The 17,334-nt window shown below is 46.0% G+C and overlaps 4 protein-coding genes across 7 annotated transcripts in view; 2 read left to right on the plus strand and 2 right to left on the minus strand.

The window, feature by feature from the left end:
• Window positions 1–29: 29 nt before the first annotated feature.
• On the plus strand, window positions 30–3,840 carry LOC115757682 (nuclear hormone receptor HR96). The gene is made up of 5 exons (XM_030698020.1): window positions 30–1,055; window positions 1,120–2,123; window positions 2,746–2,955; window positions 3,047–3,259; window positions 3,326–3,840. The coding sequence occupies exons 1-5, from the start codon at window positions 362–364 to the stop codon at window positions 3,524–3,526; spliced, it is 2,322 nt and encodes a 773-aa protein (XP_030553880.1). The 5' UTR covers window positions 30–361; the 3' UTR covers window positions 3,527–3,840.
• A 147-nt stretch (window positions 3,841–3,987) lies between these two features.
• LOC115757681 (telomerase-binding protein EST1A) lies at window positions 3,988–8,225 on the minus strand. Of its 3 annotated transcripts, none has more exons than XM_030698019.1 (11): window positions 8,194–8,225; window positions 7,624–7,856; window positions 7,108–7,496; window positions 6,599–7,045; window positions 6,160–6,530; window positions 5,959–6,101; window positions 5,767–5,902; window positions 5,618–5,713; window positions 4,741–5,562; window positions 4,539–4,675; window positions 3,988–4,478 (listed from the first exon to the last, which is right to left on the minus strand). In XM_030698019.1, exons 2-11 carry the CDS (start codon window positions 7,784–7,786, stop codon window positions 4,336–4,338), a joined length of 2,847 nt encoding a protein of 948 aa, XP_030553879.1. In that variant the 5' UTR covers window positions 7,787–7,856; window positions 8,194–8,225; the 3' UTR covers window positions 3,988–4,335. The 3 variants fall into 3 exon arrangements, with proteins under 3 accessions (XP_030553879.1, XP_030553878.1, XP_030553877.1); XM_030698018.1 differs by lacking the exon at window positions 8,194–8,225 and adding an exon at window positions 7,992–8,058; XM_030698017.1 differs by lacking the exon at window positions 8,194–8,225 and adding an exon at window positions 7,992–8,008 and having other exon boundaries at window positions 7,624–7,911.
• Window positions 8,226–8,323: 98 nt separating this feature from the next.
• LOC115757684 (WD repeat-containing protein 91) lies at window positions 8,324–9,548 on the plus strand. Its single transcript, XM_030698021.1, has 3 exons — window positions 8,324–8,585; window positions 8,652–8,792; window positions 8,849–9,548. The coding sequence occupies exons 1-3, from the start codon at window positions 8,342–8,344 to the stop codon at window positions 9,412–9,414; spliced, it is 951 nt and encodes a 316-aa protein (XP_030553881.1). The 5' UTR covers window positions 8,324–8,341; the 3' UTR covers window positions 9,415–9,548.
• A 59-nt stretch (window positions 9,549–9,607) lies between these two features.
• LOC115771820 overlaps window positions 9,608–17,334 on the minus strand; it is a 43,279-nt gene continuing 35,552 nt past the window's right edge. Inside the window, exons 5-6 of one of the 2 annotated variants that reach the window (XM_030717698.1) lie at window positions 13,965–16,723; window positions 9,608–11,107 (exon numbers count right to left, since the gene is read on the minus strand). In XM_030717698.1, the coding sequence (XP_030573558.1) occupies window positions 10,005–11,107; window positions 13,965–16,723 (3,862 nt within the window). In that variant the 3' untranslated portion in view covers window positions 9,608–10,004. The remainder of the gene's footprint in view (window positions 11,108–13,964; window positions 16,724–17,334) is intronic. The other variant, XM_030717699.1, reaches the window with a different exon arrangement.

Below are 17,334 nucleotides of genomic sequence, written 5' to 3' on the forward strand. Positions count from 1 at the left end.
CACAGCTGGGATATATCGATAGTTGTGTGTCGACGTAATTGTGAGAATGGCTCTTTCACAAACACCGTGCGAGCACAACACAGAAGAGGGCCCCATTAATTAAAATATGTGGTGATAACGAAACTTGCTGATTTATACGTGTTGAATTCGCGGGGCAAACAGTGCAATTAAACAGGACGTTTAAAGAGGAAAATGCTGGAGGATCACGTTCAACCATAAGTGCTACAAGAAAAAGATTGAAAAAAAGCAGAGCAAGTTTTCGCGGCCAGTCCACAACAAAGCAGAGCAATTAAAAAATCAATCAGAATTCTAATTGAAAGCTGGGGAGACGGTGGCAGAGGCAGAGGTAGGGCTAGGCAATATGTCACCCCCTAAGAACTGTGCTGTGTGCGGCGACAAGGCGCTTGGGTATAATTTCAATGCTGTTACTTGCGAAAGCTGCAAGGCGTTCTTTAGACGCAATGCGCTGGCTAAAAAGCAGTTTACCTGCCCATTTAATCAGAACTGCGAGATTACCGTAGTCACCCGCCGTTTCTGCCAGAAGTGCCGCCTGAAAAAGTGCCTGGACATTGGTATGAAAAGCGAGAACATTATGTCCGAGGAGGACAAGCTAATTAAGCGTCGAAAGATAGAAAACAATCGCGCCAAGCGCCGCATGATGGAGCATGGCGGATCCGATGCGGACGCAGATGCGGATGACAACAAAGTAGCTGGTGCTGTCGCCGATAGCAGCTGTAACTTGGACATGTATGGTGGCTCGCAAGATTCCCAAAGCTGTGGTTCACCTGACAGTGGCGCCAATGCCAATGGCATACCCATGGGACCCACTAGCTCAACCACAAACAAACCACCGACTGACCGGCTGGCGGAAACTAACCCGCTATTAATGACAGCCGATAAATTAGTTGATGAGATAGTAGCTGATCCAGATCGCGCATGCCAAGCTATCAATAGGCTTATGCGTACCCAAAAGGAGGCTATCTCAGTTATGGCGAAAATAATTGAATCACAAAAAGATGCCTTAAAACTTGTGTCACATTTAATCGACTATCCAGGTGAATATATTTTAAATCTAAATACATCGTTTTTGTAAAGTATTAAGGCTCTAACTATTTACAGGTGACGCACTCAAAATCATAAGCAAAATTATGAACTCGCCTTTCAACGCTTTAACAGTATTCACTAAGTTTATGAGCTCACCGACGGATGGCCTTGAGATCATTTCTAAGATTGTTGATTCGCCCAAAGATGTGGTCGAGTTTATGCAGAATCTGATGAGGTCCCCGGAGAATGCCATTGACATAATGAACAAATTTATGAACACACCTGCTGAGGCTCTTAAAATGCTAAACCGCATCTTCAATGGCACAAACACGACAACAGAAACTGGCCGGAAGCCAATGCAGGTTGAGACCAACGATTCTGAGGAGCCAGAGTTGGGCCATTACCAACAGTGCGAAAAACAGTCTCAAAATGTCCGCGTTGATACTGTCATTCAAACAATGCTGCACGGCAGTCCATCGGGGAGCAGCATAAGCAGCATAAACACAGGAGAAACTTTGGTCACCTCGCCATTAAGCAGCATTGCCAGCCCAGCCAGTAATATTCCCATTGACTTGCACTATCAGTCACCCAGTACGAACCATATGCCGGACGAGCTGCCCAGCACATCGGGTAGCCATCCTTTGCCTTATATAGTCAATTCGCCAGATTTCGATGTGAAAAGCTTAAATCAACCCAACTACTATGATGAGTTCAGTGTGGATGGCAGCGTCAGCATCAATTCGATAGAGTCTGTGCTCTCGGAAGTGATACGCCTCGAGTATCAGGCATTCAACAGTTTACAGACGCCTGCGTCTCGCATTAAAGATGAAATGTATCATGATGCTGGCGGCATGCCGTCATCCTATATGGGCCAGTCGTACGGTGGCTGCAAGGCATCCAGACAGGAACATCTACAGCAACAGCAGCCCATTTGCGCACCCTCGAGCATATTTATGGAGCGCGACCTGAACGAGGCTGAGCAAATGAAGCTGCGCGAACTGAGACTCGCCAGTGAGGCTCTCTACGATCCAGTTGATGAAGATCTCAGTGCCTTGATGATGAACGACGAGCGCATTAAGGTGACCGCCTATTTCTTATTTTCAGTAAAAATCCAAATTTACACTCACACCTGCACGGTCGCTTATCTAATCGGGCACGCTCAATCGCGATAGACAGTTAGCACCTGGCGAATGAGTCAGTGCATCTCACATTTTCTGTGTGCCTAGCACGCCTACTCTGTTCAATGTAAACAAAAAGCATAAAATAATGTCGCAATGGAAATGCACACACCTGTTGCTGAGCCAGGCCAGACACACGGATATAAGCAACAGGCACCACAATCGTTTGAATCCCCAATACCATTGATAGCTTTATCAGTCTTACGTTAACAACATTACGGTACTATCACCAGCCATAGCAGGCGCACATAAATAACCCCCCAGCGGTTGGAGCGTCAAAACAAATTTCTTGTTTTGTGTGGCAGCTTTTATGGCCATTGTATTGACTGTTTACCACTGCTGTTCCGTTTCGATTAGCACATTTTGTGCTGCTAATTAGGAAAAATGATACATTTCGAAAAATATGGAGCCCACAGGTGTACAGTGCTCTGATAAGCGGTGGCCCTTATTATTGAATCATATTTTAGAGACAAACTCGAATAGTGTGATAATTAATGTTATCAATTTCCTTTACAACCCACAGCCCGACGATGCGCGACAAAGTCCAAAGCTGCTACAGCTCATCAATCTGACGGCGGTGGCTATAAAGCGTCTTATTAAGATGGCCAAGAAAATCAGTGCATTCCGTGACATGTGCCAAGAGGATCAGGTGGCATTACTCAAAGGTGGCTGCACCGAAATGATGATAATGCGTTCAGTGATGATTTATGACAACGATCGATGTGCCTGGAAGGTAAATGACATATGCATTATATATATATATATATATATATATATATATATATATATATATATAACTGTGTACTGTATAAATCATCTTGCAGGTGCCGCATACCAAAGAGAATATGGCCAATATACGCACCGATCTATTAAAGTTTGCCAAAGGGAATGTCTATGAAGAGCATCAGAAGTTCATAACCACCTTTGATGAGAAATGGCGCATGGATGAAAACATTATTCTTATAATGTGTGCCATTGTGCTTTTTACACCGGCGCGGGCGCGTCTAATTCACAAGGACGCCATTAGGCTGGACCAAGTAAATAGATACATAATCATACCTTAACTCGAGCCTTTTAATAATCGGAAGTCCCTTGTCTTTTAGAATTCCTATTATTATCTTCTGCGAAGATATCTGGAGAGCGTGTATCCAGGCTGTGAAGCAAAGAATGCGTTTATTCGATTGATACAAAAGATTTCGGATGTGGAGCGTCTGAATAAATTCATGATCAATGTTTACCTAAATGTGAATCCTTCCCAGGTGGAACCTTTATTGCGCGAAATATTTGATTTGAAAAATCACTGAGACAAATTTGGAATTGGGCATCAAATGCCACATAGGATAATCGCTGTGTCGCTGTTGTTGTTGTTGTTTATATAGTCTATCAGCTGCAATTTGTTTTTGTTTTTCGCTTTTAAAGTTAGATTTAAATCAAATGTGATTGTTAGATTTGCATATAACACGTAGTTTTTATATTTCTACATCAAAGAGAGTATATTTTAGGTACAAAATGCAAAGCAAAATATAAACAAATGTACACATTTTAGTTTTCAATAAACTATATTTAAAGCCACAAAACTACCTGAATGAGTGGAAAAAACAAAACGAGATTCCAAGCAGATGCAAATAAGCTTCATCGAGTTTCTAAAATATGTTTCACAACGTCTGCCGTCAATAATTAAAAAATACTTCTATAAATTGGAATTTTATTGGCAAAAGGCAAAAACCCCAACTGCAGCCGATATGTTAACAAGAAATTTGATTATACAACCCTTCAATTTTTATTTTATTGTTTTAACGCAAATCACAAATGTATGTAAAAATTTGGAAAGCAAATGTTGATATGTCGGTTGGCCAAATATTTCAAGCCGAATCGATTTGGCAATAGCCTCACGCGAACAAAACCAGCACATAACTATGCTCCAACTTCAAGCGCAGAGCCACGTCCCATGTTTACGTGTGCTACGACTGTTGGCCGCAACATACATAGTCAAATATGTCTAATGATGGTAATATTGAAAGTACAAGCTCTCTCTTCACAGCATGCATGCGCAGGTGGATGAACCTGATACAATTGTCAGCACGGTATCGCAATTTTCCCTCAATGTTGGCGCTCAGGTTGATTCACGACAGTCCTTCGCCCATTGCAAAAACTCATCCAAGGCGCTAACTGCCAGATTGCGCGCCAATGCCTTTACGCGCAGATTCCGATCGGTGGTGATGAGCACCAGTTCCGTTTGAATAAAGCACTTCCCATCTATAAGAGCATAATTAATCTAATTAAGGTCGAATAAGTCTACAAAAGGAAGCGTTATACCTCTGCATTGTTCAGAGCTGGTGTTCTTGGAAACAGCAACAGCCGTTGCCAGAATCTTGTCATCGTTGGAGGCGTACTCCTCCTCAACGAGTGCAAACAACGAAGCATTAATAACAGAGCCTTTTGTTGTAGCGCATCTAAAAGAAAACAGTAAAGCATTTATAAAATGATCTGCAACTTGATTCGGTAAGCGTTCCCATACTTAACATTATTTTTGGCAGATCTAATGAACTCCAGAGACTTTTTGGCCCGCGATGATACTTCATCGAAATGATGAATGCGTTGCGTCTGCTTAGAGCTGCGATACGAATCCAACTTGACACCCTTAGATAGTCCGTCAAGCTCTTTTACCACCGTCAGCGGTATAATAATAGTATAGCGCTTAAATTCCATTGATAGTTTTTCAATATCCTCCAGACAATCGATAAAGCAATTGGTGTCAGGCAAAAGGTAACGCGGACGCACCTCAATGTACAATTTGGAATCAACTAATTTCAGAATTTCCTCCAACTTGCTACTGCAAATCTGTTTGACTTTGGCTTTTGCCTCGAGTTGTTTTTTCAGTTTGCACAGTTGCGACACATCCGCATTGGCAATCGTCGAGCACTGTGCGTCCACTTCTTCTAAACTTGGCTCGGATGTGCAACTCTCAGCAGACGTGGATACAACGCAGCTTTCCACATTAAAGTCATTAAGTGCCACTTGCATAGCGGTGTTTAAATCCTCGATTGTGAAGCTCGCATTTAGCGGCAGCTGCAATGCTTCCTGATGTTGTATGTAAATCTCCTGGAATAGCAATATTTGTCGTATGCGTTCCACAAACTGCACACGCTCGGAACTACGATGGCAGCATTCTCTGCTAACCACATCACGACCCAATGGCTCAAAACCGCTAAGCACAACGTCCTCATCCAACGCGACATTGGTAAATCTAATGTCTGTATCTGTATCCAGTTTGTTGTATATGATTTCAAGGTGATCAAAAAGAATTTGCAGCTCCGCCCAGCAGTCAATGAATGAGTGACTATAAGATGAAAATCTAGTATTAAAAACAAATGCTAATAGAATTCAAAACTTACTCTTCAGTGCGCACAGGCTCCCAAAGGTTCACATTGATGGTCAGCCAATGGGTGTAGATCTTCACAAACTGCAGATAAGTGTTGATCCGTGTTAATCTGCAAAGAAACAACGTTTAATACTGGGTCATAACTCCATTGCTTTCACATACTCTTCATCTGTGAAGCATTGCAGATCGGCAGACTCCTCCGTGAGACCTGCAAGTTGTTCATTAGCCCTGCTCAGCATTAGACCAAACAATGCGTTGGCAAAGTTGAAGCTATGATAACGCATTTCACGACGATTAGCTAAAAAATATTCAACGTTTTAATTAGTCTGCTGATAAAGAGTTATCTGCGTTTACCTTTTAGCTTGTTATGCTCCAATACAAATACATTTAGTGCCACCATTTTCAAAAGTTTGGTGCGCGACACGAGATTTTCATACTTGAGAGCCGCACCGAGTTGAACCTGCAGCTTTCCCAGCTGCTGGTACATACACTCAATGCTGTAGATGACAAAAAGAGCTGCAATCGCCGTTGAATTAAGTCATTTTTTATGCTTACTCAGTGGCCGTAAAAAGTTTGCCCACTAGATACAGGTACAGCGAGACAACGCGTGGTAGCAAATCCTCTGCTGACATTTCATCGTAGCGATTTACTTCGGTTATAGTTGGCCTGTTCTTCGCCTTGGCTTTGACATCGGTTCGATGCAAACGCCTTATGCCATCTGGATAAATCCAAACTTCCCTGCGCATTTGCTTTGATTTTTTGGGCTTGCTAGCGGCACAATGCATGGGAGATTGCTTCATTTCGGTTTCCTCATATTTGCGGCGGATTTCATCAAACAAATCAAGTAGACTCTCTTTGGCCGATTGTATAGCATTGGATGTTAATAGGCTGCGCATATAATAATACACAGCATCGAAGCGCTTGTGCTGTGGAAGAGTTATGCGACAGCGTGGTTAGTAAATTAAAATGCACAACTATAGAAACAATGGCTTACACTATAAATAGCAACAATGGCCAATTGGTTATAGGGCGCTCCATTGCCAGGCACAAGCTCCTGAGCCCGCTGGTAGTATTTGCAGGCCTCTGTAAAGTCCGTTAATTGCAAGTGGTTCGCGCGATAGCGTGACAAGTCGCCCAAGCAGATGAGCAAACGTTGAGCGACCACCTTTACTGCGCTTTCACAGCGCGCGGAGATGTACTTGGCCATGAGCTTGTCAAAGAGCGCTCGGTAAAACTTTATAGACTGCTCGATGAGCAGTAGCATGTGCCTTTGGGCCACATTCGTTTGCTGTCGCTTTAAATACTCCCGCACATTGTAAAAGAGAAGCTTCCAAAAAAATGCGTCCACTTTGTGTTCACACACGAATTTCAACTGTTCCAGCAATAAACAGCAAAACGCCTCTTGTAACTGTCCATGCAAGCTGCAAAAGTTCTTCCAGTTCTACAAACAATATAATTAGCACATAATGAATCATCGATTCAATCAAATCTGCAAATACTTACGATAAGAATTAAATTTCGTTGCTGCAACACCATTAGCTGATCGTACAATTGCACAATAATCTTGACGTTATCCATATTCAGTAGCTGCTCAAACCACGCCGGATGGTCGGTGGTGAGACGTACGCGTGACAGTGGCGACAACGGGGTTTGTTCATGCATCCGTGCCGAACGCGTACGGTTGCGTCTACGTGTTCTATGCACAGTACGCACGCTGTCAGCGCTCGATGCAGCTGTGGTTATTGCTGGACTGGCATTTACCCGCAGTATGCCAGGTATGCCCACTTCGGTCGACCTGTTCTCCAAGCTGCTGCACCCGCTGGTATCCAAAACGGGTGCGGATATTCCTGTCGTATTTCCAGCATTTTCCCTCGGCTTGCTCAGAATTTTGACTGAAAAGATATTCACGCGCGCGCAAAAACACACAGTTATACACACAATATACATATATATATATATAGAGAGAGAAACCGCTGTTAATTGTTGCGCGCTTAAGTGTGACTCATGTATCTATATTACCTGGCCTTGTACTGGCTGGTGGCGTAGGTTCCGTATTTTCAGCATCCTCTGCTGCGTGGCTGTTGTTACTACAGCTTGCAGCGAACTTGTTCTGTAGCCGTTTCGGTAGAGTCCCAATGATTAGCGATATATCATTTTGATCTTTTGTTCCCTTTCGACTCATATTTCGAATGTTGCTTTTCCAGCTGCATTTATTCCGTTTTGATGCGTTGAACGTGATTCCCCTTTGTTTTCTATAATCAAAATGTTACTATCACAAGTATTACGCAGAAATATCTACACAAATGCCTGTGTGACCAGTTTACAGATAAAAATAATAAATACTATTTCAGCTATCGATAGTTTTGCAGCCTGAAAATATACGATACCAAGTTGAAGTTGAACACCAGGACATAACATTATTCCTGTTGCTTAAGAAAATTTGGATGACTGTTATTTGTTCTATTTAAAAACTATGCTACCTAAGTTTTGCTGAAATTACACAATGAAATATTATAAAAACAGTGTGACCATTTCACAACATTAAAAAATACTTTACGGCGAAATCCACATTCAGATTTGCCTTTTTACCTTGTACTTATCACACAGTTAATTTGGAACCACAAAGCGAATTGAGTAACAAAAACAATTGCAAAATTATAGCTATTTGTTTGTAAATAATAAAAAAAACTTATAATTACTGAGCGCTGCTTTGATTTATCGAATCTAAGCGCAAAATATGGCTCAGGTTGCTTATTTAGACAGCATGCTGCGTGAGTATTTAGTGTATCGAGGATATTCAAACACCCTGAAAGCTCTCGATGTGGAGCAGCGCAACGAAAAGGATCAACATTTTCGTGCGGAGCGCTTAATAGAACATTTCAATGCCGCTGTGCAAGCGTCGGACCTCAAGGCGCTGCGCAGTCTATGGCTGCACTTGGACAACAACCTGTTCAGCAAGCTGGATCACACATATGCCGTTGGTAAGCTACAAGCTAAACATTGCCTCCTCCTGTTCCATTTTAATTATGTTTTGACCTGCATTGCAGCCGTCAAGAAACTGGAAAATAGCCTGCTCAAATACTATCTGGTGACAGCGTACAGCAATAATAAATCGGACAAGATATCCGAGTTCTTTAACACATTGGCCAGCGAGTTGCATCAGCAGAGCGAGTGGAAGGACTGGTTCTGTAAGATGAGCATCCATTTGGCTTCAGTCACATTGTCATTTTAAAGTATTTTACAGTCTTCTCATTCTGCAAGAATGCCGAGGATTCACCCACATTTGCACTCTTCTTTACCAAGCAGTGGCAGGACACTTTGCTGCTGTCGCTGCGCAACTTTCTGACCACGGTCTACCAGTGCCTGCCACAGCCGTCGTTTGTGCGCGCCGAGCAGGAGGCCGCGCACATGCAGCGGCTGCAGGATGATAATACACGCCTGCGTGCACGCCTACTGCAGCTGCAGCAGGAGCAGCAACAGCAACTAGCCAGCGCATCTAGCTCGCAGAATCTAAGCGGTGGTGATGGCGGCGGCACTCGACGCCGCAGCTCGTATCGGCAGCAACAGAGCCTCAGCGATATCTTGCCCTTCGACATCAGTCCACCGGGACACATAGTCGATGACTTTTGTATAATTGCCTCCGAGGCGAGCATTGTGGGTCAGGCCAGTGAAGTACAGGCACGCGGGCTTAAATTACTCATACGCAACATTGGCTCCGGCAGCTCGCCAGTGATGACCCGCAAGGACAATGGCGGCGACAAGTCATCGTCCAAACATAGATCCGGCAGCGTGGGCCGTAGTTGGATTTAGTTTTAAATTAATTAATATATATAAATATATAAATAAGTATATGTTTTCTTCGGTTGATATTTTATTTATTTGCGCTTCATCGTAATCGAATAGACATACAAAATAAAGAGCAAATGCATGTAAGGTATTATTTAATTGCAATAAATAACGTAAAATTACAAATAAATATTTGACGATTCGTGTATAAAATATTTCGGTCTATACAAGCAGCACAATTTAAAAAATACAATTTACTGTATAATGAATATTTTTTGTATATAGCAATCAATTAGTTTATATATCTAGAACTGTATAAGTATACGTAAATTTTGCATAAAGTAGCATCGATTTTGACTCGGAACATAGATGCGTTCCATTCTATATAAGATAAGTAAATGCGTTTTATCAGCGTCCTTTCTTGAGTTTGCGGAAGTGAGCGAAGCGCCAAATGCAATTGCTTTTCTCGAATTACGTTTCCTTATGGAATATGTATATGTATATGTATGTATCTATGTATTTATGTGTGTATGCATATGTATATGGATACGGCCATCCCCTGCCTCTACGGCAAACAACGACGGGTTTGACCCGCATTTGTTGCCTCTGCCTCCTTACAGCGCCGTCTCGAATGCTGGCAGTGACGTGGGCGCACTCACATATTTATTGCTATCCGCGCTAATTGCTGCAACTGGGGCGGTGCCACTCCGGCCAAAGCTGGGCTTCAGCTCACCGCGCATAAAGTTATTCTCATCGGTCTGCAGAAAGAAATTGCGCTTTAAATCGAAACTGGAGACGGCCACAGAACTGGGACTGGTGCTATTGGCTACAGTACACGCTGCTGTTTCATCCGCCTCGGAGCCGGCGCGCGAGCCACCGCTATTATTGGAGTGATCCTCATCGCTGTTGGCCTCTGGTATTGTGGTGGTCATGATGTCCGTGCGTGGCACAACGGAGGCAACTGCGGTATTAGGGCCGCGTATCTTAGGCGCAAAAGTCTTTGAGGGTGAGCCGAATTGGCCCTGGCGAAGCATTCTGCGATTGGCAAAGGTCTTTGGCGAGCCGCTCAGGTCGAGCAGCTTTAAGCTGGAGTTCAACGTTGGCTTAGACGCACCAGGCGTCGCAGTGACCAGCTTTTGGCTTGACGCAGTCGGATTACTCGCCGGCGCGGTCGACTTCTTGAGCAGCTCCACGGCGGACACTTTGCGCTGCACGGGGCTCGTCTTAGCGGACTTGGCCAGCAACAGCTTCTTGAAGTCCATCAGCGTCGTCTTGCTCTGACCAATGCGATCCGCGCATGTGTTCAGTCGTTCCGGTGAGTTGTCGTTCCAATTGCGCGCCGGCTGCTTCATGGGCGGCATATTCTCCGAGACGCTTGTCTCCGACCGCGTGGGCGTTGAGGTCAGAAAGTTGCCGCTGCCAATCCTTGGCACAATGGGCGATATATTGCTGCGGCCATCAGCTGCAGCGGCAGCATTGGAAGCGGATGCGTTGGCAGCAGCGGCACGCGCCACACGCTCAGCACGTCGTATAGGCGTGGCATACAGATCATCCCGGCATGTTACATTGCCGCTGGACAACGGCTTCGGCTGGCTTCGCCGGTTCTGCAGCGTCCAATAAACGGGCGCACTGCGCTGAAAAGGTGTGGCATCCGTGGCCTGTGTATTCAACGGTGCTGGCTGCACTTGCTCATAGATATTAGAGAAACGTTGATACCCTACGAAAAATAAAAGAAGGCCAAGGCCAAAGTCGATCAGTTGAGCTCAGTTAATGGACATGGAGCTGTTTTAGTAGGCGTTTTAAAAGTGCGATTACCCAAAAATAAAGGAGTCCTCAATTACAGAAGCATTCAAGCAAGCGCAAGCCGTACGTACCTGTAGACGTTTCACTGTACCTGTCTGGCTTCTCCCAAGGAGCGTATGTGTTATGTACACATGTGGTGCAATAGATGCGTTGGGTGTGCCCAGAAATGCATGGTGGTGCTGGTGCTGGGTGTTGGATTGGGGTGGTTGTGGTGGTGGTGGTGGTGGGGGTGCAGTGTCTATGGTGCCCATTAGCCCATGTTATGCAGTGAATGATTATTATTCTTTTTCTTTTCATTTGCTTTTTATGATACAATGATTGATGCGAAGGTCTTTTTTCTTTTTCTCAATTTATTTTCAATATTCTACTTACGATCGGTGGGCTTTTTATTTGTGTGGAATGTGATTGAACTTAAGAGCTCTACTTAGCTAGGTACTTAAATGTGAATAGATTCTCATTTCATTTCAAACTAGGCGCTAATTTTTTAAACTACAAACTGTTATGTTGCGTTAGTTGGGCGAGGTGCAAAAAACTACTACTACTACAATATATACACACATACATATTAATATAAATTATGCAATAGAAGTTTTTTGCACGTTTGTTACAATGTTTGAAATCATATTAAAATCAAGCAAATCAAAAAAAAAAATTGAATTTGTTGTCTTAAAAAATTAGCGTCATAATTTGTCATAAATTGAATACTTAATGCATACATTTGTGATAATTCTTGTTGTGGAACAAAACATAATCGGTGCAAAAAACTTTACAGAATTTACAATACACATGTGTTGTTGTAATGTTAATAGAACGAATAAGTTTATGTATTTTATAATTAGTTACAGTTAAAACATATAAAAAACACATAGTTTAAGTACACACACATAACACTTAATTAAAGGTGATTGTTAAAAAACAGTTAGTTAAACAAATCAAAATCATACAAAAAATTGTTTATGCTCCCAAGGCGGAAAAACAGAGCAAATTAAATATATGTAAAGTTTGCAGCAAGTGCTGATTGAATAAACATATGTTAATAACAAACAGTAGATAATTAATAAATTAAATAGCTAGCATTTCAAGTGTACAGTAATAGAGAGATATAGAAGGACTCTCATAATTTCCATTTTTTGTGCTTCTTTTGCAAGGCAGACTCGGTTTGCAACGATCTGGCAGCACTGATATTTTAAACGTAGGTGTTAAGTTGGCCGCAGCTGACCACGTGTTAAGTTGGCTGCAGAAGCGGAACTCCTAGAGCAGTTTTCAGTAAGGCGGCCAAGACGTTGAATAGAGCGAGCTTGGGCATTGAACCTGTGACTAAACAGCGGCTGGGACTGTTAAAAACTCGCTTCCGGCAACACTAGCCCATTGAACACGTACGAAACAAAGACGGAGTCTGTGTAGACTGAGACTTAGAAAAGGCTGGCAGACCGCATAGGCCTTGCTAAGATAGACAATTGCCGTGTGCTGTTTGCTCAAGACACCCACTTGACAACGTGTGGCAAGGCGAGGCACAACTGGAGTGGTGTAACTGCTGTTATATTTTAACTAAAGGTCAAGTTAAAGACAAGCTAATGAGCCGCCCTGCTACCAGATTTCCGTAACCTCAAACTTTTGCAGGAGACGTTGGCGTCTAGCGCCGTTATCCTCATTGGGCAAAATGATTTTAAAGGGTCGCAGCAAGACGCTCTCCACGAACGATTTGTGGTATCTGCTGTGAGGTGTGGGTGGCAACTGCATGTGTGGCGCCACCAACTCATCCGCCTCCTCCTCCTCCTCGTCCTCTTCCGAGTCGCAGGCAGTGTCATTGTCTGGCTGCTCGCCCTCGTCTGGCACGCTGGTCGTGTGCAATGCGGGTGAATCATCAAAGTTCTCGAGCGATTTGTTCTTCAAATAGGAGGAGTCAATGCATGTGGTCGATAGCGAAAACTCATCGACCAGCCGCTCAAAGGACTTGGCTATCTTGCGCTCAGCGGGGCAGCCAGAATTTGGTGTGGTGGACACCAATTGCATATTGCTCAAGTTGCGCAGTTTCAACGAACTTGTTGCATGCAACATAGGGGGCAATGCACCGTAAGGTGGCGTCGACAACAAACAGTTTTCCTTATTCATTTCCAGCTTCAGCTCATCGTTGGCCAGCCTATAGCTGTTGTTGCGCTTGAGCGCGACAGAGCGGCATTTGCTCTGAGTGGGAGAGGATGTGGAGTTGGGGCTAGGTTTGGGGGCAGTTGCATTCGAAATGGAAAACTGCGTTTCAGCAATTGGGTCAATCGATAAAACGGCGGCAGTTGCCGATTCGGCCGGGGGTGGGGGTGTGGGTGTGGGTGTGCGTATTGCAGCTTCAGCTATGCCATTTACTTTCGTTCGGGGCGGCAGCGGTGGGGGTGGGGCTGGGACTGGGACTGGCATTATATGGGGGCTGAATTGGGGGTTAGTTGATGGCGTGGCAGCAACCCTCACTTGCGTGCCACAAGCTGTGGGGGGAATCGGCTGTACACATGAAATGCTGCCCATTGATGCGAATTTTGACTTGCTCAGCAACAAATTTGAGTGGCTGCTGTTGTTGTTAAAAGTTGTTGTCGTTGTGGTAGTAGAGTGTAGTAGCGTATTATTTACAATGGCAAGGATTTGATTTGGGTACGTCAAAGCGGTTACGTTAACAAAATCACTGCAACTGGCATTCAAATGTTGTTGCTGCTGCTGTGGCAGTTGTTGTTGCTCTGGTTGTTGTTGTTGCAGTTGTTGTTGGGTTGCTGTTCGCAGAATCTTACCTTCTTCCGCAGAGCTGGCCGAGGCGGTAGTTGTGGCCGATGATGAACTGGTTGCCGTGGAGCCAGTGGATGAATTCGATTTACTGGAGGGCGAGGGCATCATGCCGGCTGTGGCCACAGGCGTCGTAATTGTCTCGTAAAAGGGATTCGTATTGTTGGCCAGCAGTTGCTTCTGCTCCTGGTAGCTGCTGCCCGGCTGATAGGCGGTCATTTTGCTGAGCGGCGATTTGGCTAATATTGGACGAACATTGGCCACCTTGCGATTGGCCGCGATGCCGCCGTTTAATAACAATAATTTGGCGCTCTTTGTTGTTGCTGCCGCGGCTGCTGCTGTTGCACTTTCACCCGTGGCTTCTCGTGTTGCACTGAGCAGCGCACTTTCGGTTTCCTTCACATACGGCCCAGGTGCAAAGGTGGTGTGCGCTCCCTTGCGTCGCTTCAGACTGTCCGAATCGTATATGATGCGACCCTCGGCAGTTGTGCGCACCCGACGCTGCCCGCCGCTCGGCGAGATGAGCGACTTTTCCTCGCGCAGTTCGCTGATCTCCGCGTACATGGGCACGCCGCTCTCACCGCTCAATCCGCCCGCCCCGGCAGGGGTGGCAGCAGCAGCAGCTGCGACAACTGGCTGCTCTGCGCAGGCTTCGCTCTTGCTGCCGCCGCTTGCCGCATGCCGACGCAAATGCTGTGGCAGCTCGTTGAGCGAAACGTACTCCGAGGGTTGTTGTTGATTCGCCGCTGCCTGGTCGGGTGCCACCCTCCTAACTATGTCATTGGAATAGTAAATGGCGAGGTTGTTTTTGGCGCGATTGTGCTGCCTACTGTTGTTGTTGTTGTTGTTACGATTGTTGTTGTTGTTGCTTATATCTGCTATAGTCACATACTCGCCCGCCAGGTCGTAGAGCTTGTCGTCATCCACAGCGCTCGCCGCGGCGGGCTTTGGTGGTGAGCAGCTTTTGCCTGGCGACCTTTTGATGGCCGCCGGCAACACGACTCTCAGTTTTTCGAGCATGCCTCCGAGAGCTTTTGTTGGTGTGTGCTTTAGCTCGTTCAGGTTGTGGTCCTTGCTGCTGCTGCTGCTGCTGCCTTTGTTGGTGGGAGTCAACTGCTCGGGCACATCCGATTCAGTGTCGACGTCCAGCTGCAGGCTGGTCAGCGTACGCTCTGCATCCTGCGACTGATGCTCATCATCATCGCTGGTGGTGGGCGTTATGATGCACATGGAGGGTATGCGCTTCGCATTGATTGCCGTCTTCTGTTTGATGCGCTCGATGCGCTCCACGCCCTCCAAATCCGAGCACTCCGAGTACTCCAAATCGACGGGCAGCGGCTGCGCCGAGCGTGGCGCACCATCCTCTGCATGATGCTGCTGCTGCTGTTGCTGTTGCTGCACTGCATCCTCCGTCTTGGCAGATAGCTTCACATTCCGCTTTATGGTGCCCGTTCGCTCCAGAGTGCTACCAATGGTGCTGCTGCTGTAGCTGCGCTCCAGGGTGCTGCTGCTGGCGCTGTTGCTGTGGCTCTGGCTGTGCTTGCCCAGCGAGCTGCTGCGCTCGGGCACATCCGGTCCGGTGCAGACGGCCACATTCATCAATGTGGTGCACACGGTGCCCGCGGAGCTGGTTGTGGTCGATGTGGAGCCGCGTCCGTATAGCTCATATTCGTTCTCCGCATTGAGCACCGTCTGATTCGATTGGCTGCCAAAGGAGTAGCTGCTGGTGTGCAGGCTCTGCTGCAGCGGCGTCATCGGCGGTTCCTCCTCCTTCAGCGTGCGCAGACCGCTGTCCATGTGGAAGGATGTGTAGTAGCCCTCCGTGTCGCAGCTATATGCGGAACTGGTCTCATCGTCCAGATGATTGGGATAACCGCCCGCATCGCCCTGCAGCTCTGGCGTGGCGGTGCCCTCGCTGGTCACACTGCTCGAGGCGGAGGTGTTGAGGAATCGCCGCCGACTCAGCATGGACGAGGGCGGACCGCTGCTGCTGCACGGCTGGAAGCTGGACACATTCAGCGAGGTGTTCGAGGCGCTTGACTTCGGCTGCATGGTTATTTCGCTGCCAATCGAGGCGCGTCCCGACTCGGAGCTGGCGCTCCAGTTACCGCTCGACGAGTGCGGCTGCTCCTCCTTGCCAGCCGCGTCCAGGCGATGTAGCCCATTGCGTCGCTGTCGGTTCAGTGTGGCCGTTTCACGCATCTTGACGTGCGCCGCGGACGACGCCGCCAGCGAGGACAACTGCAGCTTGCCGCGCAGCTGGCCGCTGCTGGACACGCTCATGCTCTTCTCCGACGAGGAATACGAGGGTTTTCGTTCGTGCGAAAACCGAGATTCACTCTTCTTGGCAATCAGCTCGTGCACCACGCAATCATCGTCAATGTCTCGGGTCGCGTCGCGCTTGGACTTGAGCCCAGCGTTGGCTGACGGCGCTGGCACCGAATGGCCATGGCCGTGGCTCGGTTCCGGCTTCTCCGTGGAGCTGTTCTGCGAACTGCAGCCGCTGGTATCCAGCTGGCTCGTCTCGCCAACGCCACTCAGCTCGCCATTGCGCTGCATAAACTTGAACCGATTGCGGCCCCATTGCTTCAGCGAGTTCAGGCGGGTCAGCGTGCTCTTCCCTTTGTCGTAGGGTAAGGCAACAGATTCCTTTTTTAAGATGTCGCTCGATTTGCTGCGTCCGAATTTCTTGGATTTCTTTGTGGTATCCACAGTTGCCGCGGGCGCTGGCGATGTGGCATTCGATGGATGCTTGGAATCCGCATTGCTGTTGTGTGGATGGGGAAAATGTTTTGTTTTTGTTGTTGTTGTAATGTTGTGGTTGTTGTTGTTGTTGGGAAACATAAAAAAGAAAATATATATATGTTTGGATATGGTTAGCTAAATTGTAAGACTTGATGAAGATGTGTGCGATATTTGGTTAGAAGATAGACCGAAAACAGTTCAGCACAGAGACAGAAAGAGAGAGAGAGAGATTGAGAGAGAGGGAGAAGAATTTTGGAGGAAAATGTTTGCCAATCTATAAAAATCATTGTAAGGTGTGGAGCCCAAAAGATTTGGCCTAATAATTTTGATTTTTTTCTTTTCATTTTCTGTTTCTGGTTAATTTCAGACAAGTTATCAATTTTTTCATTTTAAAACGAGCGAGACTTTTCAGATACACACACACACACAGCCAAAGGAAATGCTCTGGGAAAATGTAGATTAATTAATGGCACAGTTCAAAGTTTAATTTTCAAGCAAACATTTTTTTCTTTCAGTTGCTGCTCTGCTTTCTGTTGATTATTAAAAGCGATTACAACATCTACATTTCTGAGTGCCCCCAGCTGAAGATTTTGTTTCGTTTGTGGGGCAGCTGTGGCATGCACTTATAGACAG

Source organism: Drosophila novamexicana, unplaced genomic scaffold (genome assembly GCF_003285875.2).
Source record: "Drosophila novamexicana strain 15010-1031.04,08,12 unplaced genomic scaffold, DnovRS2.1 tig00000108-arrow-pilon, whole genome shotgun sequence".
NCBI classification, from domain to species: domain Eukaryota; kingdom Metazoa; phylum Arthropoda; class Insecta; order Diptera; family Drosophilidae; genus Drosophila; species Drosophila novamexicana.

Bases quoted from the DNA above. Each gene is read 5' to 3' on its own strand.
- LOC115757682 (XM_030698020.1), top strand. From the start codon at position 362: ATGTCACCCCCTAAGAACTGTGCTGTGTGCGGCGACAAGGCGCTTGGG. The intron at 1,056-1,119 runs GTGAATATATTT...AACTATTTACAG, and splicing joins ACATTTAATCGACTATCCAG to GTGACGCACTCAAAATCATA. The intron at 3,260-3,325 runs GTAAATAGATAC...CTTGTCTTTTAG, and splicing joins ACGCCATTAGGCTGGACCAA to AATTCCTATTATTATCTTCT.
- LOC115757681 (XM_030698019.1), bottom strand. From the start codon at position 7,786: ATGAGTCGAAAGGGAACAAAAGATCAAAATGATATATCGCTAATCATT. The intron at 7,497-7,623 runs GTAATATAGATA...ATATCTTTTCAG, and splicing joins ACCAGCCAGTACAAGGCCAG to TCAAAATTCTGAGCAAGCCG. The intron at 4,479-4,538 runs GTATAACGCTTC...ATGCTCTTATAG, and splicing joins CAGCTCTGAACAATGCAGAG to ATGGGAAGTGCTTTATTCAA.
- LOC115757684 (XM_030698021.1), top strand. From the start codon at position 8,342: ATGGCTCAGGTTGCTTATTTAGACAGCATGCTGCGTGAGTATTTAGTG. The intron at 8,586-8,651 runs GTAAGCTACAAG...CCTGCATTGCAG, and splicing joins GGATCACACATATGCCGTTG to CCGTCAAGAAACTGGAAAAT. The intron at 8,793-8,848 runs GTAAGATGAGCA...AGTATTTTACAG, and splicing joins CGAGTGGAAGGACTGGTTCT to TCTTCTCATTCTGCAAGAAT.